The sequence below is a fragment of the Oryctolagus cuniculus genome, chromosome 4, assembly GCF_964237555.1.
Source record: "Oryctolagus cuniculus chromosome 4, mOryCun1.1, whole genome shotgun sequence".
Classification (NCBI taxonomy): Eukaryota; Metazoa; Chordata; class Mammalia; order Lagomorpha; family Leporidae; genus Oryctolagus; species Oryctolagus cuniculus.
Window position 1 is genome coordinate 141318645 of NC_091435.1, and position 27945 is coordinate 141346589.

The window sequence follows — 27945 nt, forward strand, 5'->3', positions numbered from 1 at the left end:
TATGCCGCAGCACTGGCCTCTAAATTGTGTGTTTTTCCTACCACATTTGAATGATTTTTCCTACTAGTGCTTTCTCAGAAGACCTGAGCCTACAGTTAACCCAGATGAACCCTGTTTCCTGAGATTGTGTCTCAATTTCCAAATAAACTTGGGAAGCCCATCCTGAAAAGAACCAGTGCCCCCTTGCATGTTACGGAAGGCACTTTTTAAAATGCAGAGAGAGTAGGGGACAGTGTGGCAAGGAGAAGAGCACATTGCCTGGCACTCTCCCTCTGGTGGAGTTTAAACTGCAAGAGCCCTTCCAGAAAGTTCCTTGGCAATATATGCTGGTTACTTTGAAATTGCTTACATCTTCTGGGCCTGAAATTCTACAATGAAAAAATGTTATGGGAGACCAGGAAAAGCACCTGGCTCCTGGCTCCTGCCATTGGTTCAGCGCGGTGCGCCGGCCACAGCGCGCCGGCCGCGGCGGCCATTGGAGGGTGAACCAACGGCAAAGGAAGACCTTTCTCTCTGTCTCTCTCTCTCACTGTCCACTCTGCCTGTCAAAAAAAAAAAAAAAAAGAAAAGAAATGTTAAAACTGCAGATATGTGTGCAAATATGTTCATCTAAGTCTTACTATACATCAAATATTGTCTGCTGGGAAGGCAAGAGCGCAGTTTAACAGCCTATGGAGAAGGCAGAATGTTGTTCAGCAGTAAAAGTAGTGCCTGTGAAGGGTTTTAAAGGATGGGGAAGACATGATAGAGAATGTGAAGTGAACAAAGGGAGGACAAGGTTAGGCGAGGAGAGTGTGGCCTTGATTTTGTTTAGAAACTTCACAGGGCAGCTGTTGGCAGTACGGAAAACTGTTGATGGCGAGTAGCTCTGGCAGGATTACAGGTGACTGATGTCCTCTGTACTTTTCTGTTTTCCAAATGCCCCCCTCCCCTGTGCATGCATTGCTTCTCTATTCAGATCAGAATACAGCACTCTCCCTGACTTTCAGAACAAGCTGGTTGTGGGACACACTACACTTGGAAGCCTCAGGGTCTGTGTTACTCTACGGCAGCCTTCTCCCTAAGAGAGGGCCCAGCGGAGGACCAAACAGCAGCTTGAAAAGTAGAAAAACATTCCAAGTGCTAACTGGGCGTCAGTGTGTCATTCAGAGCCCAGCCGTCCCCTCTGCTGTCACTCCATAGCATGGCTGAGTGGTTGGCTTGTGTCAGATACTCTAATGAGTGCATTCGTTCGGGTGACAATCACGTCACCAGGATACAATGTTCCTTCCCCATTTTACTGAGACAAGGTTCCAATCACTAGTCAAAGACCACACACATGTGCACATGCATGTACACACACACACACAGAGTGCTGGATGCACATAAGACACATTTTGATTTTTCCAGCTTTATAAAGGTACTACTCATAAATAAACGTATATGTTTGAAGCACACAATGCGACGTTCTGATGCATGTGTGCATTATCAAATGACAGCCACAATGAGGAATGTAGCACATGCATCATCTCACATGGTTATCTCTGCATGTATGGGGACAACTCGTGAGGTCTACCCTCAATGGATTTCAAACGTACAACACCAATTGTTAATGAGTCACCACGCTGTATGTTAGGCCTCCAGCACTTGCTTGTTTCACAGCTGAAGGCTCTACACTTTGACCCATATCAACCCTGTTTTCTCTCTCTCCAGTCGCTGGAAACTATCATTCCACTCTCAATTATTAGGAGTTTGACTTTTTTGGGATTCCATTGAATAAGAGGGTTATGCTGTATTTGTTATTTTGTGTCTGGCTTATGTCACTTAGCATTGCGTCCTTCAGGTCATTCTGTGTGTGTTCTACATTGTCTTCATCTGTCACTGGACACTTTGTTTCCATATCTTGGCTACTGTAAGGACTAATGTTACAATGCATATAGGAGTGTTAGGCCGGCGCTGCGGCTCACTGGGCTAATCCTCCGCCTAGCGGCGCCGGTTGCCCCTCTTCAAGGCCGGCTCTCTGCTGTGGCCAGGGAGTGCAGTGGAGGATGGCCCAGGTGCTTGGGCCCTGCACCCCATGGGAGACCAGGAAAAGCACCTGCTCCTGGCTCCTGCCATCGGATCAGCGCGGTGCGCCGGCTGCAGCGTGCCGGGCACGGCGGCCATTGGAGGGTGAACCAACGGCAAAGGAAGACCTTTCTCTCTGTCTCTCTCTCTCACTGTCCACTCTGCCTGTCAAAAAAATAAAACAAACAAACAAACAAACAAAAAAACAATGCATATAGGAGTGTCGATATCTTTTTGAGAGACTGATTTTGTTATACAACGAGAAGTGGATTGGTGGACCATATTGTAGGTCTATTTTTTTGCATCCTCACTATACTTTATTTCTTTAGCTTTTATTTAGTAAATATAAATTTCCAAAGTACAGCTTATGGATTACAATGGCTTCCCCCCCCCATAACTTCCCTCCCACCTGCACCCCTCCCAACTCCCGCTCCCTCTCCCATTCCATTCACATCAAGATTCATTTTCAATTATCCTTATATACAGAAGATCAATTTAGCATATATTAAGTAAAGATTTCAACAGTTTGCACCCACACAGAACATAAAGTGTAAAATACTGTTTGAGTACTAGTTATAGCATAAATTCACATTGAACAACACATTAAGGACAGAGATCCTTCATGAGGAGTAAGTGCACAGTGATTCCTGTTGTTGACTTAACAAATTGACACTCTTATTTATGGCATCAGTAATCTCCCTAGGCTCTTGTCATGAGCTGCCAAGGCTATGGAAGCCTTTTGAGTTCGCCGACTTCAATCTTATTTAGACAAGGTCATAGTTAAAGTGGAAGTTCATTCCTCCCTTCAGAGAAAGGTACCTCCTTCTTTGATGACCTATCAGTGTGATAAATTGTGAACTGAAATTGATCACTTTGACAACTGAGATGGCATTGGCACATGCCACCTTGATGGGATTGAATTGGAATCCCCTGGCACATTTCTAACTCTACCATTTGGGGCAAGTCAGCTTGAGCATGTCCCAAATTGTACATCTCCTCTCTCTCTTATTCCCACTCTTATATTTAACAGAGATCACTTTTCAGTTAAATTTAAACACCTAAGAATAATTGTGTGTTAATTACAAAGTTCAACCAATAATATTAATTAGAACAAAAAAAATACTAAAGGGATAAAGTATTAAGTTGTACATCAACAGTCAGGACAAGAGCTGATCAAGTCACCGTTTCTCAAAGTGTCCATTTCACTTCAACAGGTTTCCTTTTTGTTGTTCAGTCAGTTGTCACCCATCAGGGAGAACATATGATATTTGTCCCTCTGGGACTGGCTTATTTCACTCAGCATGATGTGTTCCAGATTCATCCGTTTTGTTGCAAATGACCAGATTTCATTGTTTTTTTTTTCTGCTGTATAGTATTCTATAGAGTGCACGTCCCATAATTTCTTTATCCAGTCTACTGTTGATGGGCATTTGGGTTGGTTCCAGGTCTTAGCTATTGTGAATTGAACTGCAATAAACATTAAGGTGCAGACAGCTTTTTTGTTTGCCAATTTAATTTTCTTTGGGTAAAGTCCAAGGAGTGGGATGGCTGGGTTGAATGGTAGGGTTATATTCAGGTTTCTGAGGAATCTCCAGACTGACTTCCATACTGGCTTTACCAGTTTGCGTTCCCACCAACAGTAGGTTAGTGTCCGTTTTTCCCCACATCCTCTCCAGCATCTATTGTTGGTAGATTTCTGTATGTGAGCCATTCTAACCGGGGTGAGGTCAAACTTCATTGTGGTTTTGATTTGTATTTCCCTGATTGGTAGTGATCCTGAACACTTTTTCATGTGTCTGTTGGCCATTTGGGTGTCCTCTTTTGAAAAATGTCTATTTAGGTCCTTGGCCCATCTCTTGAGTGGATTGTTTGTTCTGTTGTTTTGGAGTTTCTTGATCTCTTTGTAGATTCTGGTTATTAACCCTTTATCTGTTGCACTGGATTTCCACGTGCAGAAGCATGAAGCAAGACCCCCTACCTTTCACCTTACACAAAAATCCACTCAACATGGATTAAAGACCTAAATCCATGACCTGACACCATCAAATTATTAGAGAACATTGGAGAAACCCTGCAAGATATAGGTACCGGCAAAGACTTCTTGGAAAAGACCCCAGAAGCACAGGCAGTCAAAGCCAAATTTAACATTTGAGATTGCATCAAATTGAGAAGTTTCTGTACTGCAAAAGAAACAGTCAGGAAAGTGAAGAGGCAAATGACTGAATGGGAAAAAATATTTGCAAACTATGTAGGTGTATTTTTAACTAGTAAGAAACTTTCATATTGTTTTCCATAATGGCTGTATGAATTAACATTTCCTTTTTCCTCTCATCCTCACCAACATTTGTTAACTTTTTACTTTTTGACAATAGCTATCCTAATAGTTGTGAGGTGACATTTCACTGAGGTGTTGATTTGCCTTTCACTCATGATTGACGATACTGAACATCTTTTATGAGTACCTGCCACTTCGATGTCTACTTTGTCTACATGGGATGTCCATGTAGGTCCTTTGCTCATTTTTAAATATGCTTATTTATTTATTAGCTGTAGAGTTATGTGTGTTCCTTATATATTTTGGATAACTGCTTGCATGTATGGTTTACAAACATTGACTCCATTCCATAGGTTGCCTCTGTGTTTGTTGACTGTTTCCTATTTGATTTCATAGAGTCTCATTTGATTATTATTGCTTTTGCTGCCCTGTGCTTTTTTATGTCAAATCTGAAAGAATTATTGCCAGACCAATGGCAAGGAACTTTCCTCCCATGCTTTCTTCAAGCAGCTTTAGAGTTTCAGGTCTTTAAGTCTTCATTATGTTTTGAATTGATTTTTGTGTCTGGTGTGAGTGAAGAGTCCAATTTCTTTTTCTCTTTCTTTTTTTCTGCTGTGGATACAGTTTTCCCAGGATCGTTTGTTGATGTGTCTACCCTTTTCCCTACTGCGGGTTCTTGTTACCTTTCTTGAAAATTGGCTAACTGTTTTTACTGATTCATTTCTGAGTTCTCTAGTCTGTTCCACTAGTCTCTGTGTGTTTTTAAGCCAGTAGCATTCAGCTTTGGTTGCTATGACTTTGTAATATAGTTTTTTTTTAAAAAAAAGATTTATTTATTTACTTGAAAGTTGGTTATACATTGAGTGAGAGAGAGAGAGAGAGAGAGATCCTCCATCTGCAGTTTTACTCCCCAGTTGGCCTCAATGGCTGGAGCGTGCCAATCCAAAGCCAGGAGCCAGGATCTAGGAGCTTCTTCTGGGTTTCCCAGGGGCCCAAGGACTTGGGCTGATTTCCACTGCTTTTCCGGGCCATAGCAGAGAGCTGGATCAGAAGTGGAGCAGCCAGGACTTGAACCGGCACCCACATGGGATGCTGGCACTGCAGGCTGCAGCTTTACCCGCTACACGACAGTGCCAGCCCTGTAATATAATTTTAAACCAGAAAGTTCGATGCCCTCAGCTTTGTTCTGTTTGCTCAAGATTGCTTTGTTACTGGGATCTTTGCTGGTTTCACATAACTTCATGATTGTTTTTTTCTGTTACTGTGAACATTGCTGAAGGGATTCAGCTTGATGCAACTGCAGAAATTTTGGATGCACCTGCCGTATTGCCCTTCAGGTATTCCTCATGGTCCCCAAGCCTCATGAGGTAAACAAAGCCACTCTCATATGAGGCATGGGATGTCTCTAATGAGTGTTAATATTTATTTAAAAATCCCAAGTGCGTCCCAGTTAGCCATGCGATACCCCTGTCTATAGAACACTTTCCCTCCAGCCTCGAGGTACAGAGACCATATGCTCATGCTATCTGAGCTCAAACTCTTGTCCTTATGTCCCCCTGTAAATTACACTTTGTATAAATCTGGATTTGTTTCTTTCTTTAGTCTCCTGGCACTTTTCATCTTTGGTAGTTGGGTCATGTACACCAATAATTTCTTATTGAATTTCTGTCTGGCTAATCTATCCATTGTTAAAAGTAGAGTACTAGGGCCAGCTGGAGGCGTAGCAGGTGAAGCTGCTGCCTGCACTGCCAACATCCCATATGGGCACCAGTTCAAGACCCAGCTGCTTCACTTCCAATCCAGCTCTCAGCGGTTGCCTGGGAAAACAGTAGAAGATGGCCCAAGTCCTTGGGTCCCTGTACCCACGTGGGAGACCCAGAGGAAGCTCCTGGCTCCTGGCTCCTGGCTTCGGATCAGTGCAGCTCTGGCCATTACGGCTAATTGGGGAGTGAACCAATGGATAGAAGACCTCTCTCTCTCTCTCTCTCTCTCTCTCTCTGCCTCTCCTTCTCTCTGTGTAACTCTTTCAAAAAATAAATGAATCCTTTAAGAAAAAGGTAGAGTACTGAAGTCACCTGCTAGCACTGCATTTTTGTCTATTCTTGCTTCAGATCTTTCAGTGTTAGCTTTATATATGTAGGTGCTCCAATGTTTAGTGTATGTATTTTTAAAACTATTATATTCTCTTAATGAATTGACTCCTTTTTATTAAATAATTATATTTTTGTCTCCTGTTACATTTGCTACTCAAAATCTATGTTGTCTGACGCAACTATACCTACCCCTGCTCTTTTTTGATTTCCATTTGAAGGAATATATTTTACCATCCCCTCACTTATAGTATATATATGCTCTGAAAGATGAAGCGAATCTTTCAAATACATTTTATAGTTGGATCTTGTCTCAGGACCTACTATTGACATATTACTTGCTTTCTGATTGCTTTGTAGATCCTTTTTTCCTTGCTCCCTCTCATGTAGACTTCCTCTGTGATTTGACAAAATTGCCTATGTGGTATTCTTTCATTATTTCCTATGTATCATTTGACTGTCTACTACAGGTTTTGTTTTGGTTACAATGAGCTTACATAAAATATCTAACAGTTACACCAGCCTAATTTAAGATGAAGATGATTTAAACACATGTATACATTCTGTACTTTTATTCCTCTTTCCATTTATATTTCTGATGTCACAGTTTACACAGAATGCTGGAGGGCACTGTGGGTTAGGATTAGGTATTTTGGTTATAGTCATTTTTAATATTTTTACCTATTTACCTTTGAATGAGAGTTATAAGTGGTTTACATACAACCATTACAGTACTAGAATATTCTGAATTTGACTATATGCTTACTTTTACCAATGACTGTTATACTCTGATGTGTTTTTATATTATTAGCAATCACCCTTTTTGTTTCAGCTTAGGGAATTCCCTTTAGCATTTCTTGTAATACAGATCTTGTGATGATAAACTTCTTTAGCTTGTATTTCTGGGACAGGATTTATATCTTTTTCATTTGGAAGAACTCTGCCAGATGAAATATTTAGTATCCTTTTAGTTTCTGCACTATAAATACATTATCCCACTCTCTCCTGGTTTGCAATGTTTCTGCTGAGAAGTCCATCAACAGTCTTCTTGATATCCCCTTGTCAAAAACAGTATTCTTTTCTCTTGTTGCTTTCAAAATTTCTTCCTGTATTGATTTTTGAGTTTAATGATAATACTTCTTGGTGGAATCTCCTATTGGTTGAATCTTACTAGAGGTATTCGATCTTCATATACCTGAATGTCCATGTATCTTCTCAAACGTGAGAAGTTGTCAGCCAATAATTTTTTTAAATAAGCACTCTATCCCCTTCTCCCTTGCCTCCATCTAATATCTCAAGAGTGCAAATGTTAGTTGTCTTAATGATGTGCCACAAATCCTGTATAGTTCTTTAATCATTTTCACTTTTTTCTCCTCTGGACAATTTCATATGCCTTCCTTTGGAGCTTATTTCTTCTGCTTGATTTAGTGTGCTGTTGAAGCTCTCTACTGCATTTTTTACTTCCATCATTCCATTCTTCAGTTAAAATATTTCTGCTTTGTTCTCTTATATATTCTTTTTGTTCAACTTACAGTTTTGTTCTTGCATTCTCTTCATTAAGTTGTTTATCCATATTGTTTTATAGCTTGCTGAATTTCTTTAGAAGAATTAGTTTGAATTCTTTGCCAGGAAGTTTGTGGATCTCCAATTCTTTGAGGTTTTGTTACTATTTCACTATGTTCCTCTGTTGGTGTCATGTTTCCCTTTTCTTCATGACCCACCTGTAGTCTTGTGTAGTTGAGAGGTCTGAGCATTCCTGACTTTATGGACTGGTTTCATTAAGGGAAGATTTTCACCTTTGCCATGCCTAGTGGCACCATGCCTAGTACTTAGCATAAGGTAGCTCCAGGGGCATGGTATCTGGTTAGTCAGGAAGTAGGAGTTGGTAACAGTGGTAATAATGTGGTCCTTGGTGTGACAAGAGCTGTGGAAGGCCGGTGGTGACTGAGAGAGCTGTTGGTGTTGTTAGTGTTGCCTCTGGATCCAGTGGTGAGGGACTGGTACAAGCAACAATAGAAACTTGGACTGGTAGTCTGTGTACGTGGCTGCACGCATGTGCACAGTGGTGATGACTGGGATAGGGCCAACTATAGGCATAGCGGGGTGCTGGGGTTATGCACAAGCATGACTATAGGAGCTAAGGCTATAATGCACATGCACAGTTATGGGGCCAGCCACAGGCATCCGTGTGGCCATGGGGGCCAGTGGCAGTAGTATGTCAGTTACATGTACATGTGCAGCTGTGCAGCTCAAGCTGCCAGTGTGCATGCCTGTGCTTGCAGGGGTCACACCACGGGAGCAGGATCAGATGATGGGGTGGTAAGGATGGCTGTGTTCATACATGCAGCTATGGGGGTTGGCTGGTGGAATGCAGGTGTGCAGCTGCAGTGGCCAGCTGTGAGCACATGAGTATGTGGGTGCTCATGATGAGAACGGTGGGCTCCACGCACAGCTGCAGGGACAAGAAGTGTCAGTGTTCTTGCACATGGCTTCAGGGCCAGCTGTGGGTATAGCCACAGCAGTGAGGGCCAATAAGGAAGCTGGGGCTGGCTGCTTACATGTATATGGCTGCAGAGAATGAGGCTGATGGCAAGTATGCACTTGGCTACACAAGTCAGCTGCAGGGACATGCAGTCCTGAGGCCTGGTGATGAGGGCAAGGACCAGCTGCTTGCATGTTCTTGGGGCAAGGCACAGGTGTGCACATGGTGGTGCGGGCTGGCTCTGCAGTGGGGCCCAGGCCATTTGTGGGGACACACAGTGGCTGTGCTGCGTTGGAGCAGCTCTGAAGAGGGGGAAGGTGGTGACTCGTGGATCTGGAAACTGTAAAAGCTGACAACTATGGCACCTGTAGTAATGAAAGCTGAGAGAAGTCTGCTGCAGCTGTAATGGTTTACTCAGAGGCAAAGGCTGACGGAGTCCCCTGCAGAGAAGGCTGATGGGATCCGAGATGGGGAACACTGGATCCTCATTATTGAAAATCATGGGAGTGTGCTTGGTGGCCACAAGGGCTATTGAGGCTCTCTTAAGAGAAGGTTGCTGGGGCCCTGGGCACAACAGGCCGCTGGGAAGTATGGTGGTCCCCATCGCATGGCTGATAGATAGCCCCGTCCTTCTGTTTTGTTCCCAGACAACTGCAGGTATCTCAGCTACACTGGGTGGGTGAAACTGGAGCAGATCACTGGGGAGTGCCCCCAACTGCTAAAAAGTTGGTGGGAGAGGAGGTCAAGGGCCTCCAGTTGGAGAAGTGGGGTCTCCAGTTCAAGATGGGTCAGCCTGACTCCACACCACGTCTTCTGTCCTCCATGCTACCCTGTATCCCTCCTCTCTCCTAAAAGCAAAGATCATGGCAGACCTAAGTACCTGAAGCCATAGGGTAGGGGCTGCAGAAATCCAGGTCTCAGTGAGGGGGCCTCAAACTTGGTCCCAAATGTTCACTAATGAGTGTGCCCAGAACTTCTCCAAGGAGCTGGGAAGGTCACCAGCAGTAGTGATGGATTGGGGCCAACTGGAAGCTCATTAGAATGGGAGCTGCTTCTGTGCCTGCCCCTAGGTCCTGCCTTCATTACTTGGAGAAGTGCTTTTGGAAGCTTCGCTGTCGGGGGCCCACACTCCCTGGGTGTGCCCACTCGTCTCTTCATCTCATACAGTAAACCAAAGTTGGAGGCAGCGGCCTGCCAAAGGCCCATTACTCACTTTTAATGAGACAGCCAGGGAAATAAATTGGCATATGTTAGGGAAATGGCTCATCAAGGTGAGTAATTATGTCCATGACTGGGGCAGTGTACCCTCTGATGAAAGAATTAGCATCTCGTCTCTCATTCCAGAACAAGTGCAGGAAGCCAAGTGAGCCTGACCACTGATCACGATACCTCCACTTGTCCAGTCCTGCTGTTCCCCACAAACCTGGCACTGCCCAAATTCCAAAGCTTGCATGGGAACAGCCTGGAAACTGACAGCAGGGGAACAGAAACTCAGAGTGGGGCGTGTTGTCAGGGTGTGGTGGGGACAGGCCAGCCTTGCGCAGCACCCAAGCTACGGGAGAAGCTGTCGGGATCAGTTCTGATAGGCTTTACTAACGGAAATGACCTTTTTCATTTCCATTAGTAATTAAAGTCCAGTATTTCCTTTCATTTTTTTAAAAAAAGATTGATGTTTTTATTTAAAAGGCAAAATGACAGAGGGAGAGGCAAGGCAGGGAAGAGAGGTGAGAAAGAGAGATTGAGAGAAATACAGAGAGATTGATCTTCTATCTGCTAGTTCACTCCCCAAATAGCTGCAACAGCCAGGGTTGGCTCAGGATGAAGCCAGGACTCAGGAACTCCATCCAGGACTCCCACATGAGTGGCAAGGGCTCAAGTACTTGGGCCATCATCTGCTTCCTTCCCAGGTGCATTAGCAGACAGCTGGATTGGAGGCAGAGCAGCCAGGACTCAAACTGACGCTCTGATATTGGATGCCTGCATTGGGAGCAGGGCTTAGCCCATTGTTCCATGGCGGCAGTCCTTTCTTTACTTTCTTATGCACCGATCTCGTGCCCTGTCCAGTTCACAACTAGTGATGTCCAGGTATATACTTGCTGCTCAGGTGTCTTTTAACATTTTATAGGAAACTATTTCATTACTATATTTTTTGTCTCATAAATATTAGTTCTGTTTGCCAGAGCTAGTTGAGATCTGGGATAAGGGTGAGTCCTCGGCTTCCATCCCTATGGAACCTGCTGCATTTCTCAGCATACAGAAGGCTGTATCACGGAGCAGGATTCTCCCTGGTCTCAACTTGAGGAAGCGCTGTTTCTCCTGCAGACTTGCAAGCTGGTGACTGGGTGTACTGCCTTCTAGACATTGACTTCTGGGAGGCTTGGGGTCCATTTCATGCTTTCTGCACAAACTGTACCCTGACGCCACTTGATTTCCCATGACAAGCTTCATGTGGGCAGGCCCGTATCTGTTGGGAGTTCTCTATTTCCATCCCAAGTGTTCAGCACCATGTCTGACATCCAGTAAGCAATTAGAGGGGACAAACTTCAGGTTTTGCAACTTTTGCATTTTTGTGCAGCAGTTAAATCTTATTTGAAACAAAGCAGGGATAATAAATGCACACTCACACAAAGTGATATGTTTAGCAAATAATTATCATTTGTGGGAAACAATCGAATATGATTGTGTCATAAATTATATAAAATCATGATATTGTATAGATTACATGAACTATGATATAACCAAAGTACTGAAAATCACAGTCAAAAGGGCCTCTGCCTAGGGGTTTATACTGTAGGGTAATGTCCCAGTGGCATCCTGGAATTGTTCTCAGTTTGGTCTGAGAGTGAGGAGGGTGGCAGGTTTCTTTCATTCTTCATTCTTGCTGGGGTTGAAAGTCCCACGAGGGGCACTGGTGAGAGCTTGTGAGCTTCCCGAATGGGCCCATGGTTTGGAAGGTGTTTCAAAGTCCACACCCTTTCATCTGGGGGCAGATGGCAGGCTGTGGTGGTGGTGGTGGAGGTGGGTAGTGTACACCTTGGTGCATAGGAAAGGCACCCAGACACGGCTCAGAGACGGCAGCACTTGTATCTGGATGGCAGCTGGGAAATGTGGCCAACTGATGGACTGTTGTGGGTGCTCATGTGTGTGGCCGTGGGTGCTCAGGTGTGCGGCCGTGGGAGCCCAAAGACTATTCCCTGAGGAGGTTTCTGAGGTTTCCCAGTGCTGCCTGAGACCTGGCAGGGCTGCTAACCACATCAAGCCATTCCCTGGAGGGCAGGGCAGGGCAGGGCAGGTCTATGCAGAGACCCTGCTGGGCCTTCAGGGTAGGGGGTCAGGATTCGCTCCCTGACACCACTGTGGGGTCACACTCACCATTTCTGTCGATGGCGAAAGGCACGTCTGTCGTGACGATTTCATAGTTGCAAATCTGGCTGTACTGCGGGGAGCAGTCCTCATCGACAGCCTCCACCTGCAGGATGCTGTCATAGATCTTGCCCTCCGTCACGACAGCTTTATAGGCAGGCTCTTTGAAGGCAGGGGCAAATTCATTGACATCCTTCACCTGGATATGGACCACAGCCCTGGGACCGCACACAAGAAGGCAGAGACGTGGTAGGTAAAGACTCGCCCCAACCCCCACACCTCCCTAGGATATTGACTCATGTCCCAAGGCCAAGTGGGTGGAGAAACCACAAGCTGGTCAGAGCACCTGCTGCAAGAGTGATGGTCATCCCCTCCAACCAGGGTCCTCAATGGCATTCCCCTGAAGCTCTGGGATGAACCCACCCCTGGACTCCTCCCCAGTACCATCTTTAGAGCCACATGTGGCCTGGCACACCCACAGGACACAGTCCTCAGTGGGTCTGCAAGAAGGGCTTCCCACAGGAAGTGACATCACCACTCAGCCCCTGAAGGTGGACAAGAAGTTTTTCTCATGAAGAAGAAGAGTGGGGAGGGGGTTCCAGGTACAGGAAGCATCCTGTCAGTACCTACGGGGCCTGGGGAACTGGGAGCAGCCAAGCAGGGCTGGGACCATCGGGCATGGATGGTGTGGGCTGGGGCGGGGTGGACCGGGGCGGGAGGGGCGTCCAGGGAGCCAGGGGCAGGCCACGCACTTGTGTGACTTCTTCCAGGCCGTCTCTCGGGGCCCAGCGCCGCAGTCGTAGGCCTGGATGATGAACGTGTACTCCTTCTGCAGTTCACAGTCAATAGGGCTCTTGGCTCGCAGCCGGCCCTCCCCAGACGTCTTGTTGAGCACCACGGCCTCAAAGGGCAGCTCCTGGCCGTGGATCTTGAACGCGCAGATCTCCCCTGTAGTAGGATGGGAGATAGAGAGTGGGAGTCATGAGAATAGCACACCGCATTCTGCCTCGGCAGGGCCAGCCTGACAGATCCCAAGTCCCCCTGACGTTTCCTGCACATACACAGACCTGTCACACCTGGACAGGCTGCCAGGCCACACGCTCGTCTCATGGGCGGTGAAACAGCCACATTTCATGCATGGACATATCACCACCACGGACATCCGGCAGAACAACAGGTGCGCGCCCTCGTGCCTGGGACTGTTGGTTCCCCCAGGTTCCCCAGCAGCCATCCCATTTGCCCACCCAGTCTGGGATTAAGAATGGTGACTGCAGTCAGAAGTCATAGGAGGGCAGAGGAAGGGAGTAAAAGGCCAAAGCTCATGACAGCCTTTCGTCCCATGATGCTATCTTCTCTGAGAGCGAGCTCCATGAACCAGTGGCATCACCGAGGAGCTCATTGCAAACACAGAATCCGGGGTCCCACCCAGACCCCCAGACGCAGAAGCTGGAAGCCCCACTGATTTAGAAGTGGGAGCAACACTGCCCTTTCTCCCCACTCCTGCTGCTGTGACCAAATTCTCTCCCCTCCTCCCTTAGGCATCAGAACCCACACTTCCCCTGGGGAGAAAGGCCACCACTCAGAGCTACAACGTCCTCTCTGGATTCGGTGGCTGAGTCTACATGAGTTCAGAGTCCCAGGGGAGCCTGAAAAGCTAACTTCTCAGAGAGCCGAACGCGTTGAGACATGTACGCATTTCTTCCCCTTGGCTGGGCTACTACATTTGTTCTAACTATTTCTCTGGCCTGGCCCCCGGGAATGGTCCATAGTCGAATTCGGGTCTCAGGGGAGAAATTCCCATTCTACATACAGGAAACAGGCCCTGAGCTCCCACTAACAATGTTTTCTAAGCTGTTAATCAATATCAATCTTACATTTAGGTTTCTGGTTTTCCATTACTTCTTCCCTCCTCGATTTCATTATAACATTCCGCTTTTACTACCTCCCCTCCTGGCCATTTCTCCAGTGTGGCTGCGGAACCACAGACAAGACACACAGGTTGTGGAGCAGGGTCTAACAGGCAGGCGGTTCCCCTTAGCCGCTGCTTCTCCTCTCACTCAGCATTTCCGCCCTGCCCACTCCAACGAGGCTCAATCAGGATTCATCTGATCCTCACGCGTAATTTCCACTCTGAGTTAGCTGGGCTTGAACAGAGCAACCTCCAAAGAGCCTGCCGTGTGATTCTATCCCAAGATCAATGCCAACATGAGAACATTGCCAACGAAAGTGCACAGAGCACTCTCTGGGGTGCACAACCACCACCAAGATCTGAAGAGTTACATTAAACCCAAAATAGATGAGGCTAATTTTCTGTGGGAATCATCTGATCACAACTAAAGCGGTTCCCAAGACTAAGAAATTCTTAGTAAGGGAAAGGAGAGGACGGAGGGAAAAGAGGAAGAGGAGACACAGGGGGTGGGTTGGGGGGGCTAGATTCAGTGAGCTCAGCTGAGGCCACCTGTTCTAGGCCTGGGGTACCGGAAAGCACAAGGATGCTGCTCTGATCTGAATGACCTCCAAACGTAAACAGTTAAGCCCCAAAACCATATGGTGACAGTGCAAACTGGATCCACTGGGGGGAAGGGCCTTTGGGAGCTGACTGGGTCATTAGGGAGGAGCCCTATGATTAGGTCCTTGTGTTAAAGGAAGTAGGTAGAGGGGCTGGCACCGTGGTGCAGTAGGCTAATCCTCTGCCTGAGGCGCTGGCATCCCATGTGGACGCCGGTTCTAGTCCTGGCTGCTCCTCTTCCAATCCAGCTCTCTGCTATGGCCCAGGAAAGCAGTAGAAGATGGCCCAAGTGCTTGGGTCCTTGCCCCCACTGGGAGTCTGAGAAGAAGCTCCTGGCTCCTGGTTTTGGATTGGCGCAGCTCTGGCCGTTGCGCCCATTTGGGGAGTGAACCAACGGATGGAAGACCTTTCTCTCTGTCTCTTCCTCTCATTGTCTGTAATTCTACCTCTCAAATAAATAAATAAATCTTAAATTTTTTAAAAAAGGAGCTAGGTAGACATTCAGTAGCCTGTGTGCACGAGGCACCAAGAAAAGGGGAATTTTTTTTTTAAAGAAAATGAGTTTCTGTGTGGTGGAATGAGAGGAAATGTAAAAGCCAGCCTGGCCAGCAATTACACCTCTGCTCCTGTTCAGTAACCCTGCTATTGGGTTCCAGCCCTCCCCCTGGGGGCAGCCTGGGGACTAGCCCCTGCCCTGCACTAAGGGGACTGTGAGGTCTGACAACACTGTGTTGAGAAGGTCCTGGGAAGATTGTTTTGGAGCTCCATGTCCAGAAAAACCCCTCACCCAGCAATTTCCCAGGAAGGGGGGGGGGGGAGGAAGAGGAGGAGGGGGAGGAGAGGAGAAACAGAAGTCCCATTCAGGGCCCTCCGAGCCGGGATGGCCTCTCTGTCTCTGACTTGAGGTTCTCCATCATTTTATCTGGGCACTTGTGCTTTGATGTTAAGACACAATGGAGCATGTCACACCCAGAGGTGACGGGCACAGAGCGTCTTGCTGTCCCATTCACACAGAGCGTGCAGCATGCCCCAGGAACACAAAATTTGGAGCCCCTGCAGTGTGGGATCTCAGTGGGATGCAGGGTGAGAACGTGGTAAGCATGTTATGTCACCAGCAGAGAAAGCGGGGAGCTGACGGCCCCCAGGGGCTGTGCTTGCAGGTCAAGTTCAAGCTGTTTTGAGTGAAGAAAGTCGGCAGGAAGCATGACTGACAACGGAACCCTGCTGCCCCATCCTCCTCATGTTGCATCCCTGTATCAGCCGACCACTCACAATGAAAATGATAGCAGAAGGGGGAAAGGGAGAATCAGAAAACCCGCAGCTCCCACCTCAGCAAGCTGGAGGGTGGGGGAGGGGGCATGGCGGGTGCACATCAAAAAGCAAAATAAAAATCACTGATTTCATTTCGTGCCAGGATACACATGCACACATGAGCCTCAAGACACACATTCTGCACATCCGTGCAAGGCTCCACTATTTGCATGTAAAATTGGCATTGGATAAATGGTAACATTCAGGCGAACAATTCAGAAATTCAGCTTTACTTGGAAGGCATCAGATACCAAACTCAGAACAGGGGGAGGAGAGAGGTCCCAGGATGGGGTGCTGGCAAGACCCACGTTCACAAGGGCAGCTCTCGGCGTCAGTGTCTGGATCTTGTGTGAGCCGTGTCCTGAAGATCTGTTCTGACAAACACCCGGTGCAAGGGAGGACGGCCAGGCCCGATGGCTTTTCCAGTCTTGCTTGCAGCCTGCTTTCCTGGGTGGGTGGGAGACTGCGCCGGTTTGTGCATGGGACAACCCACAGAGGAACATGTGGGCCAGGCCTGCAGGGGGCCGAACAGGAGTGAAGTCAACAGCCAGGCCGCTGGGACCCTGGGGCTCATCTCGCCCTAGCGGTGGTCCAGCGTGGCTGAACTCAGCTTTATTAAGGTCCTTCTTGGGAGCAGGGCCAAAGATAATCCTGCAGGCAGGGCCAGGGCAGGGTATAACAGCCCCAACCTCTGGGCCCCCTTATCTCAGGTGCCTTCTCACCTGCAAGACTGTGCCAACCTCCTAAGACACCAGAAGAAAGTGGGGTACTTGTCTCCCAGCCCCCACAGGGCACCCCAGCAGAATGTCTCTGAATCGGGTTTCAAAGATGCTTTCTCCTGACTACCCTTGGCTAACAGTCTGTGGATCTCTTTTTTCAGACGAGGAAGCTGAGTCGTGGAGAGCATACAGTGTTTGTCCAAGGTCACCCTGTTGGCGTGGAGCAGATTCAGGGCTGGAATCTAGAACTTCGGTACCTGAAGCCAGCACCCTCTCTGTTCTCTCAGTCATGCTGCTTAGCCCAGGCGGGCCGTGATGTTCCAGGAACTGTGGTTCTCCAAGGGCATTCTCTCGTCCCGAGGTCCCTGCGACCCTGTCTAGGGGATCCACAAAGTCGACACAAGCATCCTGTTTGTACCAGGATGCAGCTTGCTTTTAGCTCCGGGCTGATGTTGGCACCGAGGATACAAATGTGGCGGCGAGTGGCTGCATCGCGTCTCGAAGGCACCTGACTGGCTTGCTTGTACGTCACGCCCACAAGGAAGAAGCCAGTGTCGCTTAAGAGTGACGTCACGGCGCAATCAGCACCAACTGCCTGAAATCTCAAGCCCTGACCCCACGACTTTGATGTCGTGCAGTGATGCAGCAGGACGACCACAGCAAGCACCTGGTTTGTCTCCGGGAACCGTGTTTGCGTGTTTTACCTGAGCTGTGGGAGGAACCCGGAACCTTTTCTGTGGGATGCCATTTTTAAACTTGACAGAATGACTGACAAACTGATCATTCAGACTTGAGAGAATGATTTACAAAATGTTTCTTCAAACTTGAGGGAGTGGCAGCTATTTTGTGAAGTAAGCCTCTCACTCTAAAGCAAAGCATTGATAGTATTTGCTGCCAAAGATACAAAATTTGAGTTTTCAATTTCAGAAAACCATCAGCCACTGAGAGTTGTACCATTTATTAAGACGTTAGTACTTTTCTGATGAGAAGGGTAGCAATGCTCACTAGTGTGAGGTTTCGATATTGCCTAATGAAATACGTCCACTTTGGAAAGATCTACTTGACAGTGACCCAGTGAGCTTACAGAGGAGCAATGCCTGCTGTGGCACAGTCACACTGAGCATAACTCACAGCGCACGATGGACCAGCGAGGTTTAAAGAGACAACACACAACGGTCTGAGTGCCGTGTTCCCCCAAATTCAGATGTTGAAAACACCCAAAGTGATGGCTTGGAGAGGTGATGAGGTCCAGTGATGGGATTATGTTATGAAAGAGGCTCCAGAGGGCCAGCTTCGGGCATAGCAGAGACACCTGCATCCCACAGTAGAGGAAGTGCCTGGGGCGGAGTCCTGCCTCTGCTTCTGATCCAGCGTCCTGCCAATGCACCTGCACCTGGGACGCAGCAGAGGCTGCCTTTCAGTTACTAGGATCTCTGCCACCCACGTGGGAAACCTGGATTCACTTCCTGGATCCTTCCTAGATTCTGGCTTTGGCTTTGCCCAGCCCTGGCTGTTGCAGGCATTTTGGAGAGTGAACCAGCGAATGAAAAATCTGTCTATCTAATAAATAAAATGTAAAAAATAAAAGAAGCTCCAGAGGGTTCCCTAGCCTCTTCTACCACCTGAGCAGCTTCAGCCATACTCTGTCTTCCCTTGTGCCCACAGGGCAGAGGTCAACAAGGACCTCACCACCTGAGGGCTGAGGGTGGCGGGACAGGTTCTGTGAAAGTGTCCTGCACACCACTATGTAGACTCATCTGTCGTCACTTTCAGTCCAAGAAACTGAGAGAGCACAGATACAAACCACATCAACAGGTAATCAAGCCCAGGATGTCAAATCTGGGATGAGTTTAGGAAAAAAAAAATACAAATATGAATATAGATTGGTTTTTATTTATTTATATAAGGGGAACAGATTTCACATATTTCATGTGTACAGTTATAAGAACATAATGATACTTTACACCCACCCTCCCCTCATCTTTCTTATTTTACTTTTAATTTTTGCAATGACATACTTTCAACTTACTTCATTATCACAAGCTTATTCCTCCACTAAATAAAGAATTCAACAAGTAGTAAGCAGAAAGAACACCATTCCTCAGGAGTATAGACAAGGGCAATAAATAATAATCAAACCTCAAAATATCAATTTCACTTTTTTATGTTACTTTTTTTTTGTACTCTATATATACGTTACCACAAATCAGAGAAAACATAATATACTTGTCTTTTGGGGACTAGTTTATTACACTAAGCATAATGGCCTGCAACTGCATCCATTTTTGTCCCAAAAAGCAGGATTTCATTCTTTTTATGGCTGAGTAGTATGTATATATCCCAACTTCTTTTTTTAAAAGATTCATTTATTTATTTGAAAGTCAGAGTTACACAGAGGGAGAAGGAGAGGCAGAGAGAGAGAGAGAGAGAGAGAGAGTGCAAGCGAGGGAGCGAGCTTGGCCAATCTAAAGCCAGGAGCCAGGAGCTTCTTCTAGGTCTCCCACGTGGGTGCAGAGACCCAAAAACTTGGGCCATCTTCTACTGCTTTCCCCGTCCATAGCAGAGAGCTGGATTGGAAGTGGAGCAGCTGGGACTAGAACCGGTGCCCACATGGGATGCCGGCACTGCAGGCGGCAGCTTTACCCACTATACTACAGCGCTGGCCACCCAATTCCTTTATCTAGTCATCAATTGATGGACATCTGAGTTAATTCACATCTTAGCTTTGGTGAATTGAGCTACTATATATACAATACATGTATAACTTGACAGTTGGCTTTAAACATTCCCAGTTCTGAAAACTTAAAGTCTCCAAAAGCAGAAGCTGAAGGGGGAAGGTTTGCTGGTTGTGGAATGTGCCCTCCCACATGTGAGCACTGAGGACATGCTCAGACAGCCTGGCCCTGACTGCTGGCTCTGCTCTCCCCAAGTTCCTGCTCAGCACGGCTGGATGTGCTAACCAGGTGCCACTGCAGAGTACCAGGAGACAGCAGTGACACCCGCAACGTGGAGCAGCTTTGGGAAGCGTAAAGGTCTATTTACTTCTTGTTACAGTCGTATTCATGCTGCCTTCTGGCTGCAGACAGCTAGAAGCACGTTGGCAACTTACCTTGGTTCCCATTAGAAACCAAGGCACGGGGGAGGTGTCACTATTTACAGCTTTCTAAAGTCTGCTTAGAATTGAGAAAATAAAACAGACGCTTTTATTCAAGAAGTCATTTTCCTAAAGCTTTGTGATGAGATAAAGCCCCATCTTTTGGAAGATTAACAAAACAGTTATTATGTTCCTGAAACACGAAGGAAGACAAGGCAGTTCTCTCCCTTTGGCAGCATTTGTTGAACGAATAAATGATGTAACAACTGCTTTTTTTAAAAAAAAAAGATTTATTTGAAATACTGTTATAGAGAGAGGTAGAGAAAGACAGAGAGGGGTCTTCCATCCGCTGGTTCACTCCCCAAACAGCTGGAGCTGTGTCAATCTGAAGCCAGGAGCCAGGAGCTTCCTCTAGGCCTCCTACATGGGTGCAGGGTCCAAGGACTTGGGCCACCTTCTACTGCTTTCCCTGGCCACAGCAGAGAGCTGGATTGGAAGTGGAGCAGCTTGGACTCATATAGGATGCCAGCCCTGCAGGCGGTGGCTTTACCAGCTATGGCACAGTGCCGGCCCCTGTAAGAATCTCTATATGTACTGAGAGATATGGAGAGCTTGGCAGAATTAGATCAAGCAGAGCTTACAGAGACGTTCACTGGTCACTGGGTCTGCGCCTTGTCCACTGGTCCTGCCCTGAAGGACTGAACTGTATTCATTCACTCAGCAACACTTCCTGGGGCGTCAATGCAATATCAATGGTACAGTAAGAAGAAAACGCAGGATGCTGATTTCCAGAAATCAATGCAGCTCACATACGGAGTGTTTCCCAGGGACCAGGCATGCAAAGCCACCATGAAGAGAACCTGCATCCCAGCTGCGCTGACCTGTCCAGGTGGTGACTGGACACAGAGCTGATTCAGTTCTGTCTTTGCAGTCAAGAGAAGAAGGCAGAGGAATAAAGAATCACGTGCGGTGCAGTTCTGCAAAGGCCGAAGCAGGTGTCTTGTTCGGGTGCTGCGGGCGCACAGTGATGACGGAGCACTCTCCCTTCCTCAATACTTTGAGAATCAACCTCTGGCTGTCCTGTGCCCCCACAGAGGATGCTGTGGCTGCAAGGAGGAAGGCACTTCAGCCAAACAATGTGGCTGAGATGAGCCCCATCCACTGATACTGCCCACCTCTCTCTTTACAATGGCGTCCGGGGCTTCTGTTCCAAGACATTGCAAGCAGCAGTACGCAGCACCTACTATGCCAGGTAAACCCGGATTCACGCCCATCAAAGTGCCTATTCCTACCTCCTTTTACCCACCTGTACAGTAGGAATAAAACCATCCTCCTCCTATGGTAACCACATTATGATCAAAATAGAGCTTTTTTTTTTTTTTTTAACTAAACATTTCAATGGCAGGAGCTGGGTTGAGTGACCTGTGTAAAGCCCTCTCATTTAATTCTGACAACAGTTTTCTGAAAAGGCGAGCAGAAAGCTAGAGCAGATCAGAGCAGATCAGAGCAGGCAGGTACCCCTGATCCCAGCATTGTGTCCTTATCTGTGGTATCCAATCCCAGCCCTGAGGTCATCCACAATTCTAGCCAGGTATTGTCAGATTACAGGGGATGAGAGGCAGTGAACCACAGCTAATAGGACGCTGATCAAGATTGTAATGGCTAAAATTATAATATTTGCGACAAGCATGAGTCTAACCCTAAGTTACCACCCTGGACCTGGGCAGTGGCGGCCCCAGCCCAGCTGCGCTGAGGCCAGCTGGGTACCCTCAATCCTGGCTGCCGCAACGGCAGAGGCTGCTTGTGCCAGATGGGAGGCGCCAACCCCTGGCGCAGGTGGCAGGAATGGTGGTGATTATGTTGAGTGACTTTTTAATTTTTATTTTAGTTTTAAATATGTTGTGGGCTAGGTTGGCCTCAAACTCCTATTCCAGGTTCTTGCCTTTTACTTAAGAGAAGAATTCTAAGTGCACGCTGAAACGTGACATGCAGCGTGATCAGGTTTATTTAGAAAGTGAGAAGAATCCACAGAACCTGAGGGCTTTACTAAGGGAGAGTGGGCCAGGAGGGGTAGACAGGGACCTCCATACCAGTCTTCCCCGGGGTCAATGAGAGGAGAGAGAGCAGCCACAAGGGCCCCCTCCCCTTCCCCAGGCTTCTTATTCACTTCCAGACGGGGATTGTTACATAGCTGAATGGCAGGTGGGCCTGCATGGGGGCGGGCAAGGTGTGGAATCCCGCTCATGAACTAGACATCTCCTTGAATTTTCCCAGATCAGACCCAATGACAAGGTGGCAGCAGACATCTCTCCCACAGTCAGGCAGGAATGGAGACCCATGCAGGAAGGATAGAGAACCTGATTAAGACACGAAGCCACCTTGTTTGCCAGGGTTCTTCAGTGCCAGGGAAGCCACACTCACTCCAGGGTCATTACCTGGATCTATTTCTGTCAATTTCCCTTTGTTCTTTAGAAAAACCATGGGTTAGCTGGCACCGCGGCTCACTAGGTTAATCCTCCGCTTGCAGCGCCGGCACACCGGGTTCTAGTCCCGGTTGGGGTGCCGGATTCTGTCCCGGTTGCCCCTCTTCCAGGCCAGCTCTCTGCTGTGGCCCAGGAGTGCGGTGGAGGATGGTCCAAGTGCTTGAGCCCTGCACCCCTTGGGAGACCAGGAGAAGCACCTGGCTCCTGGCATCAGATCAGCGCAGTGTACGGCCACGGCGGCCACTGGAGGGTGAACCAATGGCAAAGGAAGACCTTTCTCTCTGTCTCTCTCTCTCTCTTACTGTCCACTCTGCCTGTCAAAAAAAAGAAAAAAGAAAAACCATGGGTGTTGAAGCCTCTTGGAGGGTGTCGAGTCCCTTGCAGATATAATGGCTCTGTGCTGCTATCCCATTATCTCCATCAACAAGACTTATACACCATCCATGGAGGGGATCTAGGAAGGAGCAGAGCTTCTCACAACCCCAAGCCTCTGTCCTTGCCCTCCAGGGGCCAACAACTGATGAGTCACAATGAGTTCTCAAGATACGGGAGCTTAACAGGACAGCCCTCGCACTTAGCCTGAGGAAGTCTCTGGATTCCATCGCTTCTTGGCCTTTTGGCTAAGTCCAACCGTGGAGGTCTTAGTGTCCAGGGAAACTGATGCAGAGAATGCTAACAGGTGAATTCCTTGGATTCTCTGCCTACCTTTTCTCTTAAGTGTCCAGACAGGGGTCTGACATAGGCCCTCATGCCTGAACCAGTAAGAAGTCACCTGAAGGCGTTGCTTGTCCCTAGCTAATTCTAATTTGTTATTCACATTTTCCTTCTACTTCCTGCTGAATTTTTCTCATCTAGAATGTCTAGGAAGCCAGATGGGCCTGGGGTAGTTTTTCCTGCAAAGGCTGACTTATTGGATACTCTGATGTGCACCCCACAATGTGGAGCCCACTAGCTACAACACGGCGCTTGAATCCTTGAAATATGGCTAGCATGGCCCAGGAAATAGATTTCACATTTTTATTAGATTTTAGTATTTTAAATCTAAACTCAAGGACAGATATTCCATTCAGTTACTGGAAAACTTCCAACTATGTGTAGACATGTAAATCAAATTTTTCAACTGTGAATTTTGTGAAATCTTCAGATGAAGTATTTCTAAAAAAAATTAGAATACAAACGGAGATGTCTCATAAGTGTCAAAGGTGCACTGGATTTGAAAGACTTTTAAATGAAAAACAAAAAAATCTCTCATTATTTTTTATTTAGTCATATTGAAATGGTCATATTAAATATGCAGGGTTAAGCGAAATATATTATTAGAGTCAATTCTACATCTTTTCTTTTACTTCTATAATGTGGCTACTAGAAAATATATCATTAGTGGCACAGAGGGTTAAGCTGCCATCTGTGATGCTGGCATCCCATATGAGCACCTGTTGGAGTCCCGGCTGCTCCACTTCCCATCCTGCTCCCTTCTGATGCACTTGGGAAAGCAGCAAAAGATGGTCCAAGTGTTTGAGCCCCTGCACCCAAGTGGGAGTCTGTGATGGGGTTCCAGGCTCCTGGCTTATGCCTGGCCCAGCCCTGTCTGTTGTGTCTATTTGGGGAGTGGAGCACTGAATGGAAGATCAATCAACCTCTCTGTCTCTCTGTTTCTCTCTCTCTCCCTCCTTTCAAATAAATAAATCTTTAAAGAAAAAAGAACACACACAATTGACTTACATTTCCCCATAGAGACAAAGGAGTTGCAGATTCTACAATAACGAAGGCTTCTTGTGCCTTTTGCTGATTTTGACTTTCTGGATGCTGCCCTAATATTTAGGATAATGCTCTCTTTTAAAATAAAAGCTCAGTTGACCTTCTTCGGGTGGTTCTGTGACATTTAGCTCCAGTTAATAATGATGATTTGGACAGTACTGATATAGGATACAAAATGATTTTAAAATTTTAATAACATTCAAGAAGAACATCTTGGCCACTTATAAAAATCCAATGTATGTACATACTGGAAAACGGCTGTTACTGATTGATTACCATGGCATCAGAAAGGCCTTTAGCAAGTGGGGTCTCGTTTATAATTCACTTAGTCACCAGGATTGAAGGTGTACAATTCTTTAGAGAAAATTTTTTAATATTTTAAAACAAAATTAACGGTATTATATTAAAGTTATTTTAACAATTTTATAAAATACTAATTATATAGTACACAAGTTATATGTCAGTATTTGGATTGCACTGTTTCTATCCAGAATGTTCCAAAATCATGCAAAATGTCACACACTGCACAAGTTTAAATAAAAACAAACAAAACACCTGAAGGCTCTGGGGAGTGAGCAAAATCGGGCAGATGTGGAGATGGGTCGAGACAGGAAACAGCTACGTTGTGCATGAGTTTTTTGATTTGATCTTTGCTCAGAAGCAGTGCAGTCCCACGCAGCTACATGGGGACAGAACGGCACAGACCCTGTTGGAGACTGTTGTCCTCAGGGCCCAGCCAGCAGCACTGCTGGAGAGTGAGCCAGGAGTCCACTGAGGAGACAGCCAGGGAGGAGAAGCCCAAACAAATGCTGTGTTTAAATTCAAACTCCACCCAAGCCTCTGGCTGGCTCTGGGGCAGACTGAGAGTCCCCCGATCTGAGTGAGGTCTCAGCTACAGCCCATGGCTGTCTACAGTTGAAGTTCAACAAAGCTAGTAGCCTGATAAAGCAAGGCAGCAACTGCTTTAGCAGAAATGTGACAGCCTAGAGTCTTTGCAGCATAAAATTCAGAATGTCCAGGGTACAGTTGATTCTTAGTTGACATAAGAAGAACCAGGAAAAATGGACCTTTCCCTAACCAATCCTAAGACTCCAGACATCTGCATTCTAGAAGGAACACATTCTGAAAGTTCTTATTAGTATGCTCAAAAAAAAAAAAAAAAAACACAAAGTGGAAAAGGACTAAGTGGAGGGAGACAAAGATATTTCACAGTCATAACAGGGGGCTTTCACACCACTCTTCCAGTAATTAATAGAATAAAACAAAAAACAGTCCACACAGTCATAATATAGACAAGACTCTCAATCACTCTCTCCTACCTGACAGGTGCAGAAAATGCTGCATTCACTTGCAACCCAGCCTAGTCTCACATGTCACATTCATCAACACCATGCACTGACCATAAACTCAGTCCCACATAGTGCAGAACGCAGCCTTTGGCCAAAAGGAAAATAAATCAGAAATCAACAGCGTTTAGCGGTAAGGTATCTAGAGAAACACCAGGTATTTGGAAATTAAACAACACACATCTAATTATGTGGATTAAAGAAAAAAATGGAGAGGGAAATCAGAACATAATTGGAACTGAAGAGCATACAAATACCACATAGAAAAATGCATGGGATACAGATAAATTGTGCCTAGAGAGAAATACATAGCTTTAAAAGCATAAGTGTATGCTACGAAAGGAAAGCAAAGTAAACCCAAAGAAAGCAGATGAAAAAAACCCATTATATTTAAATCACATAGTGAGGAAATTGAATACATTATTTAAAAAAAATACACCTTCCCACAAAGAAAAGTCAAGGCCCAGCTGGTTTCACTGGTAGATACGATCATACATTCAAAGGAGGAATCACATCAATCATATGTAATTTGTTTTTAGAAAGTAGAGGGAGGAACACTTAAGAACCCTTTTGAACCCCTTTTAAGAGGCTAGTATTACTTTGATACCAAAACTTAACAGAAACGTTACAAGAAAATTAAAGACCTCTACCCGTTGTGAATGCAGACACAAAAACATCTTTAACAACAAATACCAGCGGATATAGTCCAATTCTATAAAAGGGATCATGACTGAGTAGGGTTTACCCTAGGGATGCAATATTCCATCAATGTAATTTATTACATTAACCTAGGACAAAGGACAAAAACCATCCGTGCGATCGTTTCCACAGGTGCAAAGCACTGGGACAGCAAATCTTTCCTTGCTGAGATCTGGACCAGGCAAGAAGCCTGCCCTGGGAAGTTCTTTTTATTTATTTATTTGAGAGGTAGAGTTACAGACAGTAAGAGAGAGACAGAGAGAAAGGTCTTCCTTCCGTTGGTTCACTCCCCACATGGCTTCGTGGCAAGCGCTGCGTTGATCTGAAGCCAGGAGCCAGGTGCTTCTTCCTGGTCTCCCATGCGGGTACAGGGTCCCAAGCACTCGGGCCATCCTCCACTGCCCTCCCAGGCCACAGCAGAGAGCTGGACTGGAAGAGGAGCAACTGGGACTAGAACCCCGGCGCCCCTATGGGATGCCGGCGCCGCAGGCGGAGGATTAACAAAGTGAGCCACGGCGCTGGCCCCTGGGAAGTTCTTGAGTGCTTACTAGGAGCCAGGACCTGAGCCACTGGCTTTAGAGAACCCTTTCTGCACGTTTTCTCCCCTGACACGGATAAGAAGACAGAAACACAGAGGGGTGAAACCGCTTTCCCAATGTCACAAAGCCATCACAGGCTCAAGCGTGAAATCAAGTCTCTTCTTAATCGCAACCATATTCTGAGTGGCATAAGGACAATCCTTACTATAGAGACCACAGGTAGATTCCAAGCCTTGGGGCCTTTCTTCACACTTTCCCCTTCCACAGGCCCAGAGGCAAAAATCACCCAGCAGGGGCGGAGCAGACGCAGGCTCAGGAGGGCCAGGTTTCCAGGGGCCGCTAGGGAGCGAGCTGCCGCCTGATTTACAGCTCTCCATCACAGGCGCAGCGCTGTCCATCAACGGGAATAAATGACAACAGGATCTGGCTCCTAAAAGGGAGTCTAATTTGCTCGTTTCCTTTATTTAGAGGCAGTTAATTAAAACCCCAGCAGATATTTATTTTGCTCCCTTCACATCAGCAGTGATTTCTTGCCGCCGTGCTTTTCAGCACTACAGTTTTATGACTCGACACGGCCTATAGTGGATTTCTTATGGTTGTGCTTCCCATTACTTTAATTTCAAGCAAGACATTAAACGACTGTAAGATTCCAGCCACTGCTGGCGAAGCATGAGCCGCAGGCTCGGCGCTCATCTTTATGAAAGGGCAGACACAGCGGGGAGAAGACCCTGCTCCCGTCAGGAGCGGGGCTGTGGGCGTTGGGCACTTGGGCTGGTAAAAGGCAGGTCTCATCCTGACTGGAAACAGGACACCTGAGCCCTAGCTCCATTCTTCCAGCCGTGTCACCACCTCCTAATGAGGCAGAAGGAAGTGCCCTGCCGGAGAGTGGCCCATGTCAGCTGTGACATGCCCAAGAAAGCTGTACGTGCCTTTAAGAAACATACATGGGGCCGGCACTGTGGCATAGCGGGTAAAACTGCCACGTGCAGTGCCAGCAGCCCATGTGGCGCCAGTTCCAGTCCTGGCTGCTCTACTTCTAATCCAGCTCTCTACTATGGCCTGGGAAAGCAGTAGAGGATGGCCCAAGTCCTTGGGTCCCTGCACCTGCATGGGAAACATGGAGGAAGCTCTTGGCTCCTGGCTTCGGATCCATGAAGCTCCGGCCATTGCAGCCATCTGGGGAATGAACCAGCAGATGTAAGACTCTTTCTCTTTCTCTCTCTCTCTCTCT

General features: G+C 46.8%; 1 protein-coding gene across 1 annotated transcript in view; it reads right to left on the reverse strand.

The window, feature by feature from the left end:
- CLSTN2 (calsyntenin 2) overlaps positions 1–27945 on the reverse strand; it is a 585390-nt gene that overhangs the window by 120093 nt on the left and 437352 nt on the right. The window contains exons 3-4 of the mRNA XM_002716578.5: positions 13009–13204; positions 12266–12474 (exon numbers count right to left, since the gene is read on the reverse strand). Coding sequence (XP_002716624.3) covers positions 12266–12474; positions 13009–13204 — 405 coding nt within the window. The remainder of the gene's footprint in view (positions 1–12265; positions 12475–13008; positions 13205–27945) is intronic.